At 41.1% G+C, this 22,379-nt stretch overlaps 2 protein-coding genes across 18 annotated transcripts in view; one reads left to right on the top strand and one right to left on the bottom strand.

The window, feature by feature from the left end:
- The window catches only part of ALDH3A2 (aldehyde dehydrogenase 3 family member A2), a 178,016-nt gene that overhangs the window by 119,664 nt on the left and 35,973 nt on the right, over positions 1-22,379 (bottom strand). The window lies entirely within an intron of this gene.
- Positions 1-22,379, top strand: part of LOC100395808 (leucine-rich repeat-containing protein 37A2) — a 43,420-nt gene that overhangs the window by 899 nt on the left and 20,142 nt on the right. For 2 of the 12 annotated variants that reach the window (XM_035303122.3, XM_054257013.2), the window contains exons 1-4: positions 2,491-2,871; positions 3,147-4,219; positions 5,970-6,041; positions 21,805-21,876. In XM_035303122.3, coding sequence (XP_035159013.2) covers positions 2,494-2,871; positions 3,147-4,219; positions 5,970-6,041; positions 21,805-21,876 — 1,595 coding nt within the window. In that variant the 5' untranslated portion in view covers positions 2,491-2,493. Of the gene's footprint in view, positions 1-78; positions 206-2,075; positions 2,872-3,146; positions 4,220-5,969; positions 6,042-11,121; positions 11,194-14,114; positions 14,187-15,107; positions 15,189-21,804; positions 21,877-22,379 lie in introns of those variants that run through there. The other 10 variants (XM_078373157.1, XM_078373156.1, XM_078373151.1 and 7 more) reach the window with 10 other exon arrangements.

Genomic DNA, 22,379 nt, shown 5'->3' with positions numbered 1-22,379 from the left:
GGAAGCGCTGGATACGGCTCCAAGGGCTCGCTCATTAAAGTTTCCCAACATCTCCATTCTCAACCCCATTTTGCATAGGAGGAGACTGAGGAGCAGAGAAGTAATAGCGGGTAGCGTTTCAAGGGATGACTAAGAGAAGATGTCCGCGGACTTGAAGAGCGTCAGCTCCATTATGGGAGATTAGCCAAGGCTGACTCTCTGCCAGGTACTGAGCTAGGCATTCTTTCCCCAGTGATGTGCTTGAGGAAATGAAGGGTCAGACACCTGGAGTAATTTGTGCAGGATCACTCTGCTAGGAAGGGGCTGAGCTGTCACTCCCGTCCTCCCCTGTCCAGCTTCCTGGCCAAACCTGGAGAAGGCTGTCAACGGCTCAGGCAGAAGGTTGCAGGAGCCCAGAGGCGGGGGAGATGTGCTCTTTAGAAAACTTAGGTTGGCTTCAAGGAGGAGGGGACTTCAGGATTCAGTACAGTAACGTACATTACAGGTTTGTATCCTAGGGGTCATAGGCCATACCATATAGCCTAGGTGTGCTGTAGGCTATACCACCTAGGTTTGTGTAAATGCTATGATGTTAGCACAATGGCGAAATCACCTAAATCATTATTTACTATATATGGAATGCTTTTTTTTTAAGGAGCAAAAGTTTCCTTTCAGTGGGAACTAAATTTGGGGCTAGAGTATTTTATTTAATTTTCACCCCAAAGTTGCAAAGTGTTTTGAAGTATTTTCCTGTAAAATAATATATATATTTTTGAGACAAACCTTCATTCTGTCACCCAGGCTGGAGTGCAGTGGCTTGATGTCAGCTCACTGCAACCTCCGACTTCTGGGTTCAAGCGATTCATGTGCCAGCCTCCTGAGTAGCTAGATTACAGGCATCTGCCACCATGCCCAGCTAATTTTTGTATTTTTAGTAGACACGGGGTTTCACTATCTTGGCCAAGCTGTTCTCAAACTCCTGACCTCAGGTGATCTACCCACCTCGGCCTCCCGAAGTGCTGAGATTACAGGTGTGAGCCACCATGCCCGGCCAAAATAATTATTTTAATTTAAATAAAACCCACCAAGGAAATGTCAAGCTTTAAGAAATCTAGCTTCCTGGGAAATGTGAGAGGAAGTCAGCACTGATTTCAGAACTCTGATTATAACAATAGATCCATCCCTAAATGAGGCAAATCTTGGAATCCCTTCCATTTTATTTTATTTATTTATTTGTTATTTTTTCGAGACGAGTCTCACTGTCTCACCCAGGCTAGAGTGCAATGGAATGATCTCACCCCACTGCAACCTGCGCCTCCTGGGTTCAAGTGATTCTTCTGCCTTAGTCTCCTGAGTAGGTGGGATTGCAGGCATGTGCCACCGTGCCTGGCTAATTTTGTATTTTTAGTAGAGATGGAGTTTCACTATGTTGGTCAGGCTGGTCTCGAACTTCTGACCTCAGTGATCCGCCCACCTCGGCCTCCCAAAGTTCTGGGATTACAGATATGAGCCACGGTGCCTGGTCCCACTTCAATTTTTAAAACCATCACTACGCACCATATGCCTATGCTAGGCACTGGAATAAGATGAAGCACCTTCTTGGAGTTTATACACTGGTAATTATGCCAGTCAGTCAGTAATAAGATAGGTAAGAATGGCTGTAGGGGAAGTCAGCTGGGTTCTAGCTTATAGTCACATTTCAGGAACTTATTTAACCTGCTGACTTAACAACCTAAGCCTCTTCTCCATGTGTGCACACAGGGTAGACCTCTGAAGGGTGGCACTGTAACTTCTAGGGTAATGTGTTAAGTCAAGTCAGGATGACAGTTCAGCCTCCACCCAGGCTAGTGCAAAGGGCTCTTCACTCGGATTGAAGCCTTCTCTCCCAGACTGAATTCCCCACCCCCAACAGCCCTCCTACAGAAAATTTGAAGTCCTTGCTTATTCCCTGGTGGCCCCTACCCAATAGGGTCATGAATCAATTATCAAACATGCAACAAAAAATATAGAAAGTTTAGCGAAAATGGCAACATTTTGGAATAAATGACTGTAATGTGCGGTTCTGCCTGCCACCCTAACTGGCACACATTTTGCAGGTCATTTGCTCTCCCTGGAAGGAGGAGTATTCTCAGATTTCACCTTGGAGGAGGAAGAGTTCAGGCTGCCAGAACTGGGCTAGCGCTTCTGAATATCCTGAGACAAGGTCCTGTGACTTCCCTGGGAAGCTCTGCGGTACCCCCACCCCACTCCACCCCACCCCACCAGGCTGCTGGAGTCCTGGGACCCACCCGGGTCTGCGGCCCAAATCCTTCCTTGCTAAGGACAGGGCATGGAGGGGTGTTCCAGGGGCTGGGTGGGAAGGGGGGCTTGGGCGGGATTGTGACATAAGATCACCCTGGTAACATGGAGCAGAACTGGACCCAATGCTAATAAAGGTAGTGTAAATAAAGGTGTCATAAAGGATGGGGCGGGGCACGTGCTTGTCAGGGACACCAGCCTTTAGGGTCTGCCAGAATGGTTCCTGCTCAATGCACAGAACCAGCGCTTCTCATGTCTGGGCTAAGTCTCTGGGCCCTATGGCCCTTCCTCACGTGGCTAATAGTCCAGGAGGCTCAGCCTCTGGAGTGGGTCAAGGACCCGCTCCAGCTGACCTCTAACCCCCTGGGGCCGACTGAGCCCTGGTCTTCCCGCTCCTCCAATCTCCCATGGGAATCTCTCCATGGGCTTAGTTCCCCGGCAGACCCGGGGGGCTTTGATTACCTGGGGTCCTCTGCTTCCTCCCAGAGGTCAACCCCGTCCCAGGAATTGGCTGAGAATTTGGTCCAATTTCTGGACCCAGCTAGAGAGCTGCCCCCGGAGCCTGAGCACTCTTGGCAAGAAAGGCTCCCAGAGGTGGGTCCAATGCCGGACTGGGATCAGAAACAGACCCTAGTTCAGCCTCCTCGCCTCAAAAGCAGGGTTCAAACTGCAGACCTAGATCAGGCTGCAGATCATCAGGCAGATGAAATACTTGTTCCACCTCTAGATAGTAAGGTTTCAAAAGCAACAGAGTCTATAGTTTCTCCCAAGAACCTGAAGAAAGATTTAGCTCAGCACTGGAGACTTGCTAAGGTTGTGGGAATTCCACATCATTTTATATCAAAACAACATCAAAATTTGTTTTGCAGGATATTCTGTATCCCGGCAGCCTGCCTCCAGAACTCCAGGTGAACTTGGATGAGCCTCCAGGTCCTCCTGTGGAGCCTGAACTTTCCCCCAGTGAGCAGAAGCAGCCAGCTCAGCCTTCTGAATCTTCTGGGGAGCTTGAACCTTCTCAGACCCAGGAGGAGACCCTAGCTCAGCCTCCAGAAGAGATGGAACCTTCTGCAATCCAAGAGGAGACCCCAACTGAGCCTCCAGGTCCTCCTATGGAGCTTGAACTTCCCCACAGTGAGCAGCAGCAGCCAGCTCAGCCTTCTGAGTCTTCCGGAGAGCTTGAATCTTCTCCAGCCCAGCAGGAAGCCACAGTTCAGGCTCTAGAGCCCCCTAAGGAGGTAGAACCTTCAAGCCAGCAGATGGTCCCAGCTCAGCTCCCAGAGCCATCTAAGGAGGTTGCAGCTCAACCTCCAGCTCATGAGTTGACACTTCCACATCCAGACCGTGTTCAGACTCAGCATTCAAACCTGACTCAAACCACAGTTCAACCTTTGGATCTGGAGCTTACCATCACTCCTGAATTTACTACAGAGGTTATACCTTCCACAGCCCTGACGACTACAGCTCCTCCTCCAAAACACCCTGAGGTGACACTTCCACCTTCACCCAAGGGTCAGGCTCAGCATTCAAACCTGACTCATCTCACAGTCCAACCTTTAGATCTGGAGCTTACCATTGCTCCTGAATCCACTACAGAGGTTGAACCTTCCACAGCCCTGACGACTACAGCTCCTCCTCCAAAACAGCCTGAGGTGACACTTCCACCTTCTGACAAGGGTCAGGCTCAGCATCAAAACCTGACTGAAGTCACAGGTCCACCTACTGAACTAGAACCTACTCAGGATTCACTGGTGCAGCCTGAAACTTACGCCCAAAATAGGGTTTTAACTGCACGGAAAGAACAGGCCTCCACAAGCACCAACATATGTGACCTCTGTACCTGCAGAGATGAGACGCTGTCGTGTATTGCTCTCGGCCCGAAGCAGAGGCTCCGCCATGTGCCTGTGCCAGCGCCGAACACCTACTACAGCAACTTCACGATCTTGTAAGAATCACCTTTCCCTCCATTGTCCTCTGTGTCCTGCCTGACATGGCAGGCTTTTCCTGGAGGCCTTCCCGGGCCTTCTTTATCTCCCCAAGCCATACTGACAGCTGACTTTCTGCTTTCACCTTTGCTTGTCCACTCTTCCTTCTCCTCATTCTCCTTTACTGTTAGGCCCCTTCTCTAGTCTTTTACTTTTACTCTAGTCTTTTACCCTTACTCGTTTTCTTATCCATTTTTCTTTAGCCTCATCACGTCATTGTTTAACTGCTGCTCTCCTCCCATTTTCACTTCAGCCTCTTTACAACAGCCTGTCCCTCTCCCCATCTCAGTGATGATGCTCTAAGTGATTAAGAGTTGATTCTGGAGCCAGGCTGCCTGGGTTTGAACCCAGGTCTGTCATTTATTAGCGTGGTGACCCAGAGCGAGTTATTCTGTTCTGTGACTGTTTCCTCATCTTTAAACTGGGGATTATGCTAGTTACCATTTCACAGGATTGTTGCAAAATTTAGTTGAGTGAATACATGAAATGCTTGCATCGGTGCCCAGCATATGTAGGAGTGTTGGTTGTTAACATGATTACTCAGTCCTCTAGTTTTGTCCGGAACTCACCTTTGTCCCTGGCTTTCTATATGTAGCACTCGTTTTGTGTCCAACCCAGGGCCAAGTATGCTACCATCTCTGGAACATGAAAATGATAGGAAGGAAGAGAGAATAGGCACAAAAAGGGAGGTATATATAATTAAGTACTAAAAGATAATGCAGAACATCAGTGCTAGAATTTACCAGAATCTGTGATCCCTGAGGTGTGGAGGTCAGGGAAAGCTATGTAGATAAGCTAAAATTTTACTTGGTTCTTAAAGAGTAGCTGTAATTTGTTCAACAGAAAAAAATGGGAGTATAGTCCAGGCAAAGGCATGGCTACAGGTATGGTTGGAATTTAGTAGACCAATCTGGCTGCACAGAATCACATGAGGGAACAATGAAGATATGATTGTGTAAAACCTTGATTATCAGCTATAGGAGTTTGAAAGTTACACAGGGAGATATGGAAAGCCACTGAAAGTTTCCAAGCAAGAGAGATGAAATGATGAAAACAGGAAGATCATTTTATTTTATTTGGTTTTTTGCTTTATGTTCACGTGTAGACATGCAAAGGATTGTTTTAGAATCTATATGTAGAGTGCCCTAGAGGAGAAAGCTTAATTCAGGGAGACAAATAGAAAGGTCTAGCAAAACCTAGGAGTAAAGTGTGAAGGGGCTAAATCAGATCGGTTGCAATAGAAGTGGAAAGAAAAATCCTAGGATTTTTCAGCAGAGGGCACTGGGCCAAAGCTTTGGTGTTACCTGGCATAGGGTTTCTTTCTTCTTTTTTGTTGATAATGATAAGCCTTGCCCATTTTCTGTTGAATTATTTACCATTTTTGTATTGATGTTTTAGAAGGAGTTGTTTAAACACGTAAGTGCTTTTGGATAAAATACTTACATTCAAAGTAATTAATTGGCATCATCTGTCTAAGAGATTGGAGGGATAGGAAGTTAAACTTCAGGAGACGCCTCATCATTTGTGCCAGTGGCCCCGCATTATTTTTTGATTAATTGTACAAACTGGAAAGCTGATAGCTCTGGAAATTAAAAGGCAGGTGTTATTTTCTGTAACTGAATATCCCTGACAAGGCTGCCATGATTCTTTTACTTATCCTGTTCATTCTTTTCCTACCTATTCAAGGATATAAACTGTGTTTCTTTACAGGAATTTGCAAGGAAACTATATTTCTTATATTGATGGAAAGGTATGGAAGGCATACCATTGGACCGAGAAACTGTGAGTATATTCTCTCCAAATATGACAAAAAAACTAACTGCATTGTAAGATCCTTCTTGGTCCAGAATTTTGAGGTCTGTACTTCTGAGAAAAGGTATTTCCCCTCCATACCCCAAATCAACCTCTGTTGATTGCAATTCTATGGTTATTTTAGAATTAAATTTGGTGAGCTTTCTTTAAAGTAAGAGGTAATTTAAACTTATTTTTTTCATACAAATAATACATGATTATATTCCCTTTTTTTCCTCCCTCTCTCCCCACCACCCGCCTCCCCGCCAGAGACAGGGTCTTACTTTGTTCCCCAGGCTGGAATGCAGTGGCACAATCATGGCTCACTGCAGCCTCCATCTCCCAGGCTCAAGAGATCCCCCACCTCAGCCTCCAAAGTCTCTGGGACCACAGGTGCATCACAGCACGCCCACCTAATTTTGTATTTTTTGTAGAGACAGGGTCTCCCTATGCTGCTTAGGCTGGTCTCAAACTCCTGGGCTCAAGTGATCCTCCCACCTTGGCCTCCCAAAGTGCTGGTATTACAGGCATGAACCACCACCTTCAGCCCGTGATTTTATTTTTAATGTATAAAAATGAAATAACAGATAGAACAAAAACCCTCCTTGTGCCCTACTCCCTTGTTACCTGAGGTAATGCTACCCTGCATTTGGTATATATTCCTCAAGACTTTTCCCCTTTGCCTACATACATATTAACATAAAGCAAAATAGATTTGTTGTGTGGTTTTTAAAATCTTTTTTCTTTACATAAGTGGTAACATCTTGTAACTTGATTCTTTCACTTCATGATATGCCTTAGATTTCTTCCCTTCCCAGTACTTAGAATCCACAACCAGTACTTAGTTACCCTATTCATTTAAACAATCCCAGTACTTAGTTACCCTATTCATTTAAACTCCTGCATAATCCATAGTATGGATGCATCATAGTTTATTTAATAATTCTCCCATTGATAAATGTTTAGATTAACATTTAGTTTTCTTGTTACGTGCATTGCTGCAATGAAATCCCTGCACATGCTTCTTTGTGAACATGGGAAATTATTCTTGTAGGATAAATATCTAGAAATGGAATTGTTGGGGTATGGGGTATTTATGACTATGTAGACATAAAATTGTAATTGCCCTAAAAAATGTTGTGCCAACTTGCTCTGTTGTCAGTAGAATATGACAGCATTCATTTCCCCACACTTTTTCACCACTGGGTATTCTCCAACTTTTGTTGATGTTATGGGTGAATAAAAGGGATTCCATCTAAATTTGAATTTTTCTGATTACTCATGAATTTAATTAAATACCTTTATATGTTTATTGAACCTTGGTGTTTCTTCTCTGAGCTTTCTGTCCTTTGTTCATTTTCCTGTTGAATTGTTTATCATTTTCTTACTGATTTATAGAAGGAATTAGTTTAGACACATAAATGATTTTGGGAAAAATGCTTACATTAGAAGTAACTGGCATTTTTCAAAAGAGTTTGTATGTCACATCATTAGTTCAACTTACATTGAACTAATGTAATTATATTATATAGACAAGTCACACGTGAGTTCTAAATGAAAAATAAAACACATGCTGGGTGCAGTGGCTCACAACTGTAATCCCAGCACCTTGGGTAGCCAAGGTGGGTGGATCACCTGAGGTCAGGAGTTTGTGACCAGCCTGGCCAATATGGCAAAACGTCATACTACTAAAGATACAAGAATTAGCCAGGCATGGTGGTGGGTGCCTGTAATCCCAGATGCTTGGGAAGCTGAGGCAGGAGAATCACTTGAACCTGGGAGGTGGAGGTTGCAGTGAGCCAAGATCGTGCCACTGTACTCCATCCTGGTCAACAGAGTAAGACTCTGTCTCAAAAACAAAATGAAACAAACAAAAAAACACAATCATAATAATCTAAGAAGAGGAATTATGGGCACTTTAAAATAGTTTCCCCCACCCTTGTCTGATATCTTATTGATAGGAAAAAAAAAATGCTAGAACCAAACAATTCTGTTTTCTAGCTCTAGAGGAGAGGTGCAACTCTCTGGGGGTTGTGTTCCAGATGGAGTCTTCTGAGAATAAGGAAGGTGTGGGAGATGGCTAGTAAGGGAGTGTACACCCTTCCTCCAGGGTTCCAGGACGCTGTCCACTTTCAGACAATTGTTCCTGCCTGGAGGAAGACACTCTGCTGCCTGACCCAAGGAAGAAGGATATGGGGTTGATGTGCCTCTGGCTTCTCCTACTGCCCTGTCCCAACCAATAACCGAGTATTTCTGATAAAGGAGCATCTGTAGAACTGCTTCCACATTTTGAGCTAACGTTGTGGATTTTAAAATTACTTCTGTTCTATAATTTTTAGGGATTTGGTAGTGGTTGGATGGGTAGAGACCTGGCATTTTCTCAATCTGCCACTTGAAATAGCACAACTTTTTAGAAAAGCAATTTTGTACCTTATTATTACATTCTAGAGAAACTCAGGCAAAAATGTTATCAGGATACAAGTATAAGAATGTTCAAAGCAGCATTGTTTGTAATAAGGAAAAATTAGAAAAATCTCAGCATCCACCCACAGTAGATGAATCAGTACATTGCAGTATAATCATTCAATGGAATACTCTACAGCCGCATTATTTATTAGAAACCTAATGCAAGCCACATACATAATTTTAACTTTTCTGGTAGTCAGTTAAAAAATAAAACTAAAAAGGAAACAGGTAAAACATGTTAATATATTTTATTTCACCCATGTGTCCAAAATATTATCATTTCAACATGTTATCATGCTATTAATGAGATAGTCTGTTTTCATACTAAGTCTTCAAAATATCCAAAGTGGTATCATTTCTACATGTAATTAGTATAAAAATTAATTGTGGAGTTTACATTCTTTTTTCCGTAGTAACTTTTTTTAACTAAAGTCCAAATTTGGTTTCTAAATTTTTATCAAAAAAACTTAATCTGTTCTGCTGAGAAATCTAGGGAGAAAGTTAATAATAATAATAATAATACTTAATCTGGCAGGATGTTAGGTAGCTCATACCTGTAATCCCAGCACTTTGGGAGGCTGAGGCAGGTGGATCACCTGTGGTCAGATCACTCCTGACCACAGGTGATCCAGCCTGGCTGACGAACCAAACTCCATCTCAAAAACAAAAACACTCACGCCTGTAATCCCAGCACTTTGGGAGGCTGAGGTGGGCGGATCACCTGAGGTCAGGAGTTCGAGACCAGCCTGACCAATATGGTGAAACCCCATCTTTAAAAAAAAAAACAAAAAACAACAAAACACCTTAATCTATATTTAGATTTCATAAAATTTGCAGTTGAAAAAGTAGCATTGTTTACCTAAATTGTTGCAAACATACATTTTCTAATGAATGCATTGAGTGTCAGCTTTGAAATTTAAAAATAATTAAAATGATTGAAATCAAAGATTCAGTTTCTCAGTCACATTAGCCACTATCACTAGCCAAATGTAGCTAGTGACCACCTTATTGGAAGCACAACACAGGTCTTGAACCAGCCTCAGCAACATACATCTTAAAAGTACAAAGTAAAAAAAAATAAAAAGATTATTGAGTGAAAGAAGTGATACAGAAAATAATATGTATAATATGATTTCATTTATATAATGTTCAAGAGACTAAACTATGTTGTTTATGACTGACACATAATAGGTAAAACTACATTTCATTTCATTTTATTTTATTTATTTTTGAGACAGGGTCTGCAGTGGTGCAAACACGGCTCACTGAAGCCTGGACCTCCCATGCTCAAGTGATCCTCCCATCTGAACCTCTCTAGTAGCTGGGACTACAGGTGATGCCAACATGCCCAACTAATTTTCTAAATTTTTCTAGAGAGGAGGTCCTGTTGTATTACTCAGACTTGTCTCGAACTCCTGAGCTCAAGCAGTCCTCTCTTCTTGGCCTCCCAAAGTGCTGGAATTACAAGTGTGAGCCACCATGCCCAGCTAGAACTATATTTTATTTCTTATTTATTTATTTTTTTGAGATAGAATTTCATTCTTGTCACCCAGGCTCGAGTGCTATGGTGTGATCTCAGCTCACTCCAACCTCCACCTCCCAGGTTTAAGCAATTCTCCTGCCTCAGGCTCCTGGGTGGCTGGAATTACAGGTGCCCGCCACCATACCCAGCTAATTTTTGTATTTTTAGTAGAGACAGGGTTTCACCATGTTGGCCAGGCTGGTCTCGAACTCCTGACCTCAGGTGATTCACCCACCTTGACTTCCCAAAGTGCTGGAATGATAGGCATGAGCCACCATACTAGGCCAGAACTACATTTTAAAAGCAAGAAAATTATTACAAAAGTCAGGATAGTGGCTACCTATAAGGATTAGAGAGAGGTTTATGATTGGAAAGGGTCACATTGGGGGCTTCTGGGATGCTAGCGGTGATCTTTTCTAACGATGTTACATGGGTATCTGCTTTATAATTATTAAACTGAATATTTGGCCAGGTGAGGTGGCTGACATCTGCGATCGCAACACTTTGGGAGGCTGACAGGAGGATCGCTTGAGCCAGGAGTTTGAGACTAGTCTGGGCAACAGAGTGAGACCCTGTCTCAGAAATTAAATTAAATATATACAACATTTATATTTTGTGCACTTTATGCATATTGTAGTTCTCAAATTTTTTTAATGGGGAAAAATGTTGAATGGCTTCACTTGCAGCCCTGACATAGTTCCATGTGGGGCTTTCATAATAAGGTTTGGGGAAAGAGAGGAGGAAATGGAGGTTCTGCTGATCTTGGTGTCACCCAGGGTTGGATTCTAACAGGGACTTTGTGATTTAGAGAGGACAGATTTAATATACAATTTGGTGGGAAGAGTGGGTAGGGTGTGCTTGTGTGTGTGTGCATGCATGTGTGTGTGTGTGTGTGTGGTAGTGGTGGTGGTGCAGAGAGATGGACACAGAAATGAAAATGTAAGAGAAGGTTTTATGAAAGTAGAGCAGATACCATCTTGAAATTACTATTACCCAGCTTTCCTCCACATGAAGGAGATAGTCCTGTGTAGCAAATAGTTGTAGTTTGCATTTTAATCTAGAAATAACCTTTTCATTTTCCAGAATTCTCAGTGAAAATTATTTGACTGAATTACGTAAGGATTCATTTGAAGGCCTGCTATCCCTGCAGTATTTGTAAGTTAGTTAGTTAATCCTATTTATGAATTTTAGTCATATTATCAATAAAATGAGATAATCTCTAAGATTTCTTCCAGGAATAAAATTCTTTAATTCTTTAAGTTTATATAGGGTCTTAGCCCATCTCTAGCATTAGTTACTTCCTATGCATTTTCAATTTTTAAATTATATAGACAAGTTACAGACAGAAAAAAATTCAAATGGTGAATCTGAGCAGTGATTGACATTCATATGAACCTTGTTTTATAACTGTTCACATACCATCTTCTTATATTCAATCTACAACCAAGAGATCAAATCTAATCTAGGGTCTATTTTTAAATAGTCCATTAAGTTAATGGTTTTTGCATTTTTTTTTTTTTAAATGGAGTCCTGCACTGTCACCCAGGCTGTAGTACAGTGGCTCGATGTTGGCTCACTGCAATCTCCGCCTCCTGGGTTCAAGCAATTCTCCTGCCTCAGCCTCCTGAGTAGCTGGGACTACAGGTATGCACTGCCATGCCCAGCTAATTTTTTTGCATTTTTAGTAGAGTCCGGGTTTCACCATGTTGGCCCAGATGGTCTTGATCTCCTGACCTCATGATGACCACTTACCTCAGCCTCCCCGAGTGCTGGGATTACAGGCGTAAGCCACTGAACCCGGCCGGTTTTTGCATTTTTAAAGGACTATGAAAGAAACAGAAAAGAAACAGAGAAATATGCAACAGAGATCATATGTGGCCCACAAAGCCTAAAATATTTGCTACCTGACCTTTCCAAAAAAGGATTTGAGAAAGTTGGTTTTGTAGAATGAAAGGAATTAAAGTGAACTTCACATTGTTGCCTGAAAGAGAAGAAAATATAGACCACCTACATTCATTTGAACATCATCAATGCAGAATTTTTTGGTAATTTAATCTGAATTAAATTAACATTTAAATACTAACAAAATCAGCTGAATTATATAAATAATATTATCAAGAATATTAAGCTACCAAGAGAATAGACTGGTATAAAGGATTTCATTTTAGGAATTGTTATATTAAAATAGATTTTTAAATGATGGTTAAGTGGTATAACTACAAATGTTTACACTAAGTAACCACATCAGAAATGCCCCTAAGTCTTCAATAATTACAAAATAACTGTCTCCTCAACCCTGTTACCAAGGAAGGGATACCTGTATAGTATTTCTGTCTTTTAGAGGTAAGAAGATACTATGTTCATTGCTATGAAAGCATGATTCTCATCCTCTGTCTGTGGTCCAGAGGTGTGTATGTCATTAATCCTTATTAAGCTCATTAGGGATGCTCGTTTGCAAACAGATTCTTTCAAATGCAGAAGGCTTAAGGAAAGTGGGTATAAAGACCCTCAAGTGGATGCCAAAGTGCTACAGAGGCCACGAAGTAATAAAACAACATTTCCTTTAAAATAGTCATTTTCCTTCTATGCACTACTCACTCCCCCAGCTATCCATTTATTTAGCAAATATTTGAGTTTGCTTTATTTCCATGTGTCAGTTTTAAACATGGTGGGCAATGCAGATAAGCAAGACCTAGTTCATGCTTTCAAGGAGTTTATGCTCAGAAGAAATGGGATGAAAAATAACTACATTGAAAAAGAAGAAATAAATGTGGGCACTAGGAGGGATAAATTGTTTCTGGAGCATAGAAGAGGGGGAAAATGACTTCAATTTGGCCCCAGGAAGGTGTCACTAGAACAATGCCATTTGAATAGGACTTTGAAGGGCCATTGTGTAACATTGGCCAGACATCTTGGGGAAAATATTCTAAGCTTGCAAAAGGAAAATGGGAGAAGGCCCAAACACAGGAAAGTATTTGGGGAATGCCATGAGTACCTGTAGAGTACAAGGAGGGAGAGTGGGAAATTGGAGCCAGATCTTCTAGGGCTTTCAATGCCAACCAAACTCAGGAGCCATCATGGGGAACCGTGTTATTACAGCAGTGCTGTAAGATAGATCTGCCTCACAGTCACTGGGAGGGCACATTAGAACTCACTTCTGGACTCCACCCTCATAATTATTGATTCAGTTCATCTAGAATGGGACCAAGAATTTGCATCTTCAGTAATTTCCCAGGAGGTGCTAGTCTTTGCAAGCCACTTCTGGAGAGTTTATATGATGCCTGTGTGTAGGGTAGTTTAGGAAGGGAGAGACCAGAGATGGAGACACCAGCCAGACAACATTACACCATCCAGGTAAAGAGGGCGGGACAAGCTGACAAGTGGAATCAATAAAAATAAGAGAGCCAACTGTAGTCAAGAATGGGTTTTGACTATATTGGTTTTTATTCAAAAAATGAAAATCCAGTTCCAGGTCATTTTTGTTGCCCCATCACTATATAACTGAAGAAATTGCTTTCATGAAATATTAAAGCAATATGAAGCCAAAAATGAATTTCTATTAATATGATAGAAATTCTGTTAATATGATTTGAATTAGTTCAAAGTTATGTGTTAAAGGGTTAACTTCCTTCCAAATGATGTGAAAGGATGTCTTTTATTTCTTCTGATATTGAACTGGCTTAGGAAAACAGACCTAAACTAGGAAGGTATATAAATGTGAGACTATTCCTTTTAATATTGGAAACTATATGTAGAGAAAAAACTTTGAGCTCATAATCTGGGATTTGATGAGACTACAAAAGGGCATCTAATCAAGTCTACTGCTCTAGGAATAATTAATCCCAAAGTCTATCAAGATCTATAGTTGTATATTTTATTTATTAAAACCATGAAGGTGAGACTCTAGGAGAGGTACAGGCAGGGTTAGGAGTTCTGGACAGTTTAAATATACATCCAGACGTTTAGAGCATAGATGAAAACTGTATTCAATACTATTCTAAACTCTTGCTATTTATCCATACTAATTTGACATCTAATAACTAATCAAGGCAATATTTTCCTTTTACTTTTCCTAGAGATTTATCCTGCAATAAAATACAGTCTATTGAAAGACATACATTTGAATCACTACCATTTTTACAGTCTATGTAAGTTACAAATAAAACTTGATTTCATTTGGAATTTTTATAAAACTTAATTATAAACCTCTTTGCTATTCATTTTGAAATATGATTAAAATTTTGCCAGTAGAAAGTTAACTAAAATTACATAGCAAACCCTTTTGTCTCTAGCAAAGATTAGTGTGAACATTATTACACAGATCATAGTGAATCATCAGTTCTCAACTGGTGTGATTTTTGTACTCAGGTGACATTTGGCAATGTCCGGAGGCAGTTTTGGTTGACAAAACTGTGGGTGTACTCCTGGCATCTGGTGGGCAGAGGCCAGAGATGCTACTAAACATCCTCCAGGGTACAAGACAAATCCCCACAGCAAAGAATTTTGTTTTGTTTTTGAGACAGAGTCTCGCTTTGTCGCCAGGCTGGAGTGCAGTGGCACGCTCTCAGTTCACCACAGCCTCTACCTCCCAGGTTCAGGCGATCCTCAGCCTACCAAGTAGGTGGCATTACAGGTATTCACCACCATGCCCAGCTAATTTTTTGTATGTTTAGTAGAGATGGGGTTTTACCATGTTGGTCAAGCTGGTCTCAAACTCCTGACCTCATGATCCGCCCGCCTTGGCCTCCCAAAGTGCTGGGATTAAGGCTTGAGCCATGAGCCTGGTAGCAAAGAGTTATATAGACCAAAATGTCGATGGCACTGAACTTGTGAAATCCTGTTCTAGAGAAATAAAGATCACTTAACACAAGTATTTACTGAGCAGTCACTGTTTTGTATCTAATGCACCACATGTGCAATGTTAAAGTATAAATCATAAGCTAGTATCATCCACGGTGCACCGAGAAAGGATTCAGGTTGTGTTCCATCCTATATAAATTAGAATCATGGCAAATGATAAATGTTCTGAAATAATTTTTTTTTCCTTTGGCTTGTGTCTTTTTTTGTAGAAATCTTGGTTGCAATTTACTCACAGAACTGAGCTTTGGAACATTTCAGGCCTGGCATGGAATGCAGTTTTTACACAATTTGTAAGTGAAATAGAAAATGAATATGTGTAAACATCTATTTACATGTGAAAACCTCATACAATTATTGGTTAGCTGGGTATAAGCCCATTACGAACTCTGAAAAGTATGTCTTAAGATCCATTCGTTTTTCTCAAATGGGGAAACTAAGGCACAAAGGCCAAGAGACTTACTTACATAGCTTATATATGACTTGCTCTGCTTTTCCTAGTTCTGACCTTTGGCATGGGCAAGAAAAGGCATCAAGCAAATGACCCTCAAATTAGCCTTGTTGACAGGCGTGGTGGCTCAGGCCTATAATCCCTGCATTTTGGGAGGCAGAGGCAGGCAGATCACCTGAGGTCAGGAGTTCAAGACCAGCCTGGCCAACACAGTGAAACCCCATCCCTACTAAAAACACAAAAAAACTCAGCAGTTTTTTGCTCCCTGGAGGACTTTGTGTTAAGCTTCCTTCCTTGTAGCTAAATGTTGCAGACATTTCAGCAGTTAGAAACTGTGCATAGGTGCAGGAATCAAAGTTAAATCCAAAGTGTAGGGCCACATATGGTGGCTCACACCCGTAATCCCAGCACTTTAGGAGGCCAAGGCGGCTGGATCACCTGAGGTCACAGGTGTTCAAGACCAGCCAGGCCAACATGGCAAAACTTGTCTCTACTAAAAACACAAAAATTAGCAGGGCATAGTGGCACGTGCCTGTGATCCCAGCTACTCAGGAGGCTGAGGCAGGAGAATCACTTGAACTCAGGAAGCAGAGAGGTTGCTTTGAGCCGAGATCATGCCATCAAACTCCAGCCTGGGCAACAGAGTTCAACTCAGTCTCAAAAAAATAATAATAATCTGGCCAGCTTCACTACAGTTATGTAGGCAACACTGAGAAAACACTGGAATCACAGCTGATAAAAATGAATGAATTCACTCAAAAACATTCACTCAGTGCCATGTCCATTTGTGCCAGGTACTGTACTGAGTGCCGGGGGTACAAAATCCATCTTAAAGACACACCAAGATGGAGACTGTCATACCTCAAGAAGGAAGCAGATGCTGATGGGAAAACATAGGAGAGCTATGTGGGCATCTGTACAGCAGGGTGACAAGGGGAGGACAAAGTAGGAATGGGTGGTGGGTTAAGGAAGACTCGAGGAGACACCACCTTGCTTATCTCGAGTTTCTGTGTTCATCTTAACAGAAAAAGGCATTTGCTTCATGGTGATGAGAAAAATCAGAGCTAGCTGATACTGGAAATTAGTATTCATTTCATATTAGCAGAATAGAGCTGTATGTACCCTTCAAACTAAGACGCAATTACTTTCAAAGATTGACACAACGGTCTCAACACAGCAAGTGTACGTTGGGGACTGAGCTCCTTTGTTTGGAGTCAAATTTTTCTGGTAAACAAAGCTACATTGCAGAATCATATTTGGCATATGTGACATATAGCCCCACTGCATTTTGTTCCAAAGGCAAATTGCCAAGTAATTTTTTGACCAATATGGCACCATTCTGTGGTGTTTATAAGTTGAAAGAATGTATTTTCCTGCATTACTCAAGTTTGAAGAAAAAAAAGAGGCCCCAGCTGTGGTGGATTGATGGTGAACTGAAAAGGGCCTAAGCTTCAGGACTTCTCACTTGCACAGGCCCCTTCCAAGGTTCTGGGAGGGCCCTTGGCAAATTTTGTATTCACGATTTTTTATGTTTCCACTGGATAAGGTGCAGACCCGTATTCTGAAATAGCTCCTGGGTTCCAAAAGTTACAACCCAGTAAGTTTCTTGAATGAAGCATCTATGTTATTGACAAATACTGACTGGCCAAGTTAGTGTGGTAGGGTCAGTCTATTTGGAATCTGAAATCCATCTCAAAGGCATACCAAGAGCTTATTAGTGGACTTAACTGGGTTCTGCTGGCCCAAGCGCAGTAAAACCAAACAGCTATATCAAGGGTTTGTATTGGGGAAAGGAGGGCATTTATTTGCAAGGCATTGAAGCAAGAAGGTTCAGGCAGCTAACAAAGTCCCCCTCTGAATGGTAGCAATAATCATGAATGAATCATGAACGATTACAGATGAAATCATGAATGAAATGGTTTATGGAAAACCAGCAATGGTTGTTGATCCTAAATGTTGAGTATGTTTATATTTTTTCCCTGACTTTAAAGTGCTTCTCCTTCATTTCCATACACAGGTCTAGTCTGATGGCTTATCTTTAAAAATTCTTTGTCATTTCATTGGTTCTAACAATACAAACTCCATAATTTTAGAAACTGGATGACTTTGCAATGTAGAAAGGCTGGAGTGCAGTGGCGCGCTCTCAGCTTACCACAGCCTCTACCTCCCAGGTTCAAGCGATCCTCAGCCTACCAAGTAGCTGGGATTACAGGTTTTACTCAGATAGAGCACATCAATATCGTGCCAAGAATGTAAGCACAAAGAGAGAAGAGGAAAATCCAGGCTTTATCCCACTATCAGAATATTAGTGATGTAGGTGTGGCCACCCTGTGATGGCAAATTGAGTCACAAGCATGCCTTGTTGTTCCCCCCAGTCTGCTGACATCAGCTTCCTTTACATAGCGGTAGATGCACAAAAGTTTGCACAGTTGAGGGTATTGTCATCACGTTTTGGTATGTACCGGAACAGAGAGGCACAAACATTAAAGATGAAAAGAACAACTCCGTCTGTCCTTTGGGGTGATGCAGGGTGGCTGTTTAAATTTGTAATGGTTGAAAAGTCTTGAGATTGTCACACCTGGCAACTCATACTTTTCTTCTCTCACTGCAGCTTATTCTTCTCCCCTGTGTAACAAGCTGTCTTTTCACAGAAGCTTAGCGTTTTCTTCCTCTGCCCCATAGCATTTTTTCAACACTTACATTTATTAGGTGCTGTTTATGTTCTAGACACCTAAGTGCTTATACAAGTGAGATAACATGTCCAAAGTTCTTAGAATAGTGCTTGGCATATGGTAAATGCTCAATACATGTTACCTCCTATAAGAGCTCATTTTCATTTTTCCAACAACTCTGTGATGTGGATATTATTATCATTTCTATTTTGCAGATGAGGAAGTTGAAACTCAGAGATGCTGGGTAATTTACTTAGGTTCACACGGCTATTAAGTGGCAGAACCACTTAATAAGCTTTGCAAGTAATTTTCTATGCAACTGTTAGTTCCTCTGTAATAGGAGCTGAATGATGACAATTTGGCTTTGTGTGCATTGTATCCTACTTTGTAACTTGAATAGGACCTTTTGAGCAGTGACCTCCATTTCCCTCTGAGAATCCCATGCTTCTGGAGCTCCTGACTGTACCACTTCTGGGCATCCCCAGGGTTTATGCTCACTGGCCAGTGCTGGTGTGACATCACGATGGCTGAGCACCATCATGTGCTGTGTCTAGCCCACTGCTAGGTGCTATACTCATTTATTCATCAAACTGCCTTGAACTGTAAATGCTACCCAGAAAGGTTCATGTTCATTACTCAAGTCACTTCACCGGAAAGTGACAGAGCCACAATTCAAACCCAAGTCTGCCTGATTCTCGGTTATTCTTCATTGCCAGGGAGTCTTCTTCAAGATTATTCTCAAGAGTTTAAGATACAGGCTCATGGCCAGGCATGGTGCCTCATCCTTGCAATCCCAATACTTTGGGAGGCTGAGGTGGGCGGATCACTCAAGCTCAGGAGTTCAAGACCAGCCTGGCCAACATAGGGAAACTCCATCTCTACTAAAAATACAAAAATTAGCCAGGTGTGATAACAGACACCCATAATTTCAGCTACTCTAAAGGCTGAGGCAGGAGAATCACTTGAACCCGGGAGGTGGAAGTTGCCGTGAGCCAAGATCATGCCACTGTACTCCAGCCTGGGCAACAGAGTGAGACTCTGTCTCAAAAAAAAAATAGGCTCACCATTTCAGATTCTCTAGACTTTGCCCCTGATATTGGTATGGAGAGATGTGTTTTCATGGCTCAAGGACATATGTAGATGAATAAAGGAAAGGGATTACTTTCTCCCCAAGTACATCACACATATTGGATGAGGGTCTAGGTCACCTTATTTTTTTGACTACCTTCCTCCATTGAACCAGTTTTCCCTGACTGCCTTGGGATTCTAGCATAGATCATTTTGGAGTTTGTCATTTAAATTTAAATTTATTTTCACGGCATGCTTTGGACATTTTTTCAGCTAAAGCTGCTTGGATTTCAGTACATCTAGGACAGTGATGACATGCTCCAGTCCTTTCATCTCTGTCTCCTCAGTTAATAGAAAGGAAACATAACCCATCTGTCTGGCCCTATATAGAAGAATCTGGAGAAAAAATAAAAAGCAGGCAAGAAATGTTCCCTTATTTTGTGAGCTACCTTTATTCTGTCCCATTGTTCTGTAGCAAAAGGTTGGCACAAAAATACTTGAGTTTTTCTCTTCTAATAAGGCATATTTAAAAAAATTATTTAGAGCAATACTTCTTAAACTTTGACTCTGAGACAGTCTTTGAGGCCAAAACTTGCCACATTTTATTCCCATAAAGATATCAAAAAGGCAATGGACTGGGAGTCAGTGCACCTTAGTTTAATGTATAAAATGAAGGACTTGAACCAGAAATGGAAATGATCATCTACTGTGCACATAAAAACACTTGAGGCCGGGCTCGGTGGCTAACGCTTGTAATCCCACCACTTTAGGAGGCCAAGACGGGCAGATCGATTGAGTTCCAGGAGTTCAAGAGCAGCCTGGGTAACAAAGTGAGACCCCGATCTCTACAGAAAAACTTTTAAAAAGTCGAAACATAAATATAAATAAATAAAAACATTCATATCATTTGGTTTGTGGAAAAGAGTTGCTAAAGAGTCCTCAAAGTTTAGCTGTTGAGTCAGTTCCCACTCAGTGGTCCAGGCACAACCTTAGTCAAGAAAAGAATGCCCTAAAACAGGAGGAATATAGGATAATAAAGGAAAGGAGGAAGGGAAATCAAGGAAAGAAGGAACAAAGAAAGAAAGAAGAAATGAAAGGAGGGATGGGAAGGAGGGAAGGAAGAAAGGGGAAGAAGGAGGGAGGGGAATGAAAGGAAGAAAGAATGAAAGAGAGAAAGAAAAAGAGGGAGGGAGGGAGGGAAGGAAGGAAGAAAGGGAAAGAAGGAGGGCGGGTGGGGATTGAAGAAAGAAGAAAGAAAGAATTTAAAAACCCATAAGGTTAAAGTAAACCCTTTTTCTTCATACAGATTAAACACATGAGTTCAAATTACAGCTTTACTTCTTAATAGCTTGGTGACCTAGGACAAATTATGTAAGCTCTCTGTTCCTCAGTTTCCTCATTTATAAAATAGAGCAATAATAATATCTGCCACATAAGGTTATTGTGAGGATTAAATGTGAAGTGCCGATCACAAATACCTGCCAGCCCAATAGATACTCGCTGTAATAATTATTATTTTTATAATTTCTGCAAAAGTATGGTGATGATTCTTGGGTTAACCTAAAGGCATATTTTCTTTTATTTCTTCCTATTTCTTTTATTTTTTTCATTCACTTTAAAGAATTAAAAAGAAAACAGATTCCAGCATTTTGGAATAAAAATTTGCATCAAAATGAATTTATTCTTTTTATTGACGTACAAACAAACTGTCATTTGTTTATTCAATAGACATTTATTAAATGCCTAGTAAATTTCAGACATCATGCCCAGCACAGGGGTCACAAAGGCAATAAGATGTGGTGTCTTCCCTTAAGGAGCTGATAGTCCAGGACACTGACAGGTAGACAGGTGGTTACATGCAATGTGGCAAAGACTGTGATGTGATACTAGAATACAAGTGGGAGTATGTGATAGGAGTATGGTTTTGACCTGTTCCTCCTCTTAGATTTGTCACTATTTCTTTGGCTAAAAAGCAAAAGAATTGGTCCTATGTTTTTTTCCTTAACTGTGCAAATTAGACCATAAATTTTAAACTTTATAAAGATAAGACAAGTGGCCAGGCACAGTGGCACACACCTGTAATCCTAACACTTTGGAAGGCTGAGGTGTGTGGATTACCTGAGGTCAGGAGTTCGAGACTAGTCAACATGGTGAGAAACCCTGTTTCTACTAAAAATACAAAAATTAGCTGGGCATGGTGGTGGGTGCCTGAGTAGCCTGTAATCCCAGCTACTTAGGAGGCTGAGGCAGGAGGCAGGAGGATCACTTGAGCGTGGGAGGCAGAGGTTGCAGTGGGCTGAGATCCAGCCATTGTTCTCCAGCTGGGGTGACAGAGCAAGACTTTATTTTTTTAAAAAAAAAAGCAACTTGAATTATGGAGGACATTAGAAACAGTGTTTCCTACGGAGTCAGGGCTTCCTACCAGCAGAGTCACTTCTGGGGTTTTTGACCTGAAAAGTTCTGTGGCTTATTTTTTTTTTTCCCACATTTTGTTTTTTCTATGTTTTCCCCTCTTTCTCTCCTCTGCTTTATCTTCTAGAGACCTAGGTAGTTCCCAGAGGAATAGTGCTTTATGGAGTCTAATGGTGATTTATTGGGCAAAAACAGAAAATGATTTTTTTTACCTACAAGTTCCATACCAAAAAAAATGAATATAAACTTTTTATGCAGTTTCACACATTGAAAATGCAGGTAATTTTAATTCCTTGCTCTTTTCAGAATTCTCAGTCGCAATCCTCTGACAACTGTCGAAGATCCATATTTGTTTAAATTGCCAGCATTAAAATATCTGTGAGTATTACAGTACTCTCATGAGTCATGAAATGATTTATGTTCTTTTTAAGTTTTTCATCAATGATTAAATATTTTGCATTTAGGCTAAAAAGTCATAATTTAAATTTAACTGGGTTATTAAAAAAAAGTTATTGGCAAAGAAAAGGATTAAGAAAGGATATATAGTGGTCAAGACAGCCAGCAGGGGAAGAGGACAGTGTTGAAGAACCCATACGGATTTGGAACATGCAGACACATGGAGGAATATTACTTAACTAAGAGAGGAAGGAGGAATAGGTGTTCATTATTCTAAAAAGGAAGAAAAAAGTAAATAATCAAGATGAGTGAATCCAATATGAAAATGAGAAGTAAGATAATGGTTAAAAAAAAAAGTACAAGTTCTACTCTTGAATATCATTAATTTGATGATGAAAATCAACTTAAATTTCTTTAATAAGAGCTCTCTGGAATTCTGCAGCAAATAAACTCTTGAGTTGGCTTGTTTTATAGAAAAGCCAAAA

Source organism: Callithrix jacchus, chromosome 5 (assembly GCF_049354715.1).
Source record: "Callithrix jacchus isolate 240 chromosome 5, calJac240_pri, whole genome shotgun sequence".
NCBI classification, from domain to species: Eukaryota; Metazoa; Chordata; class Mammalia; order Primates; family Cebidae; genus Callithrix; species Callithrix jacchus.
This window is presented reverse-complemented; position numbering and strand designations above follow the sequence as displayed.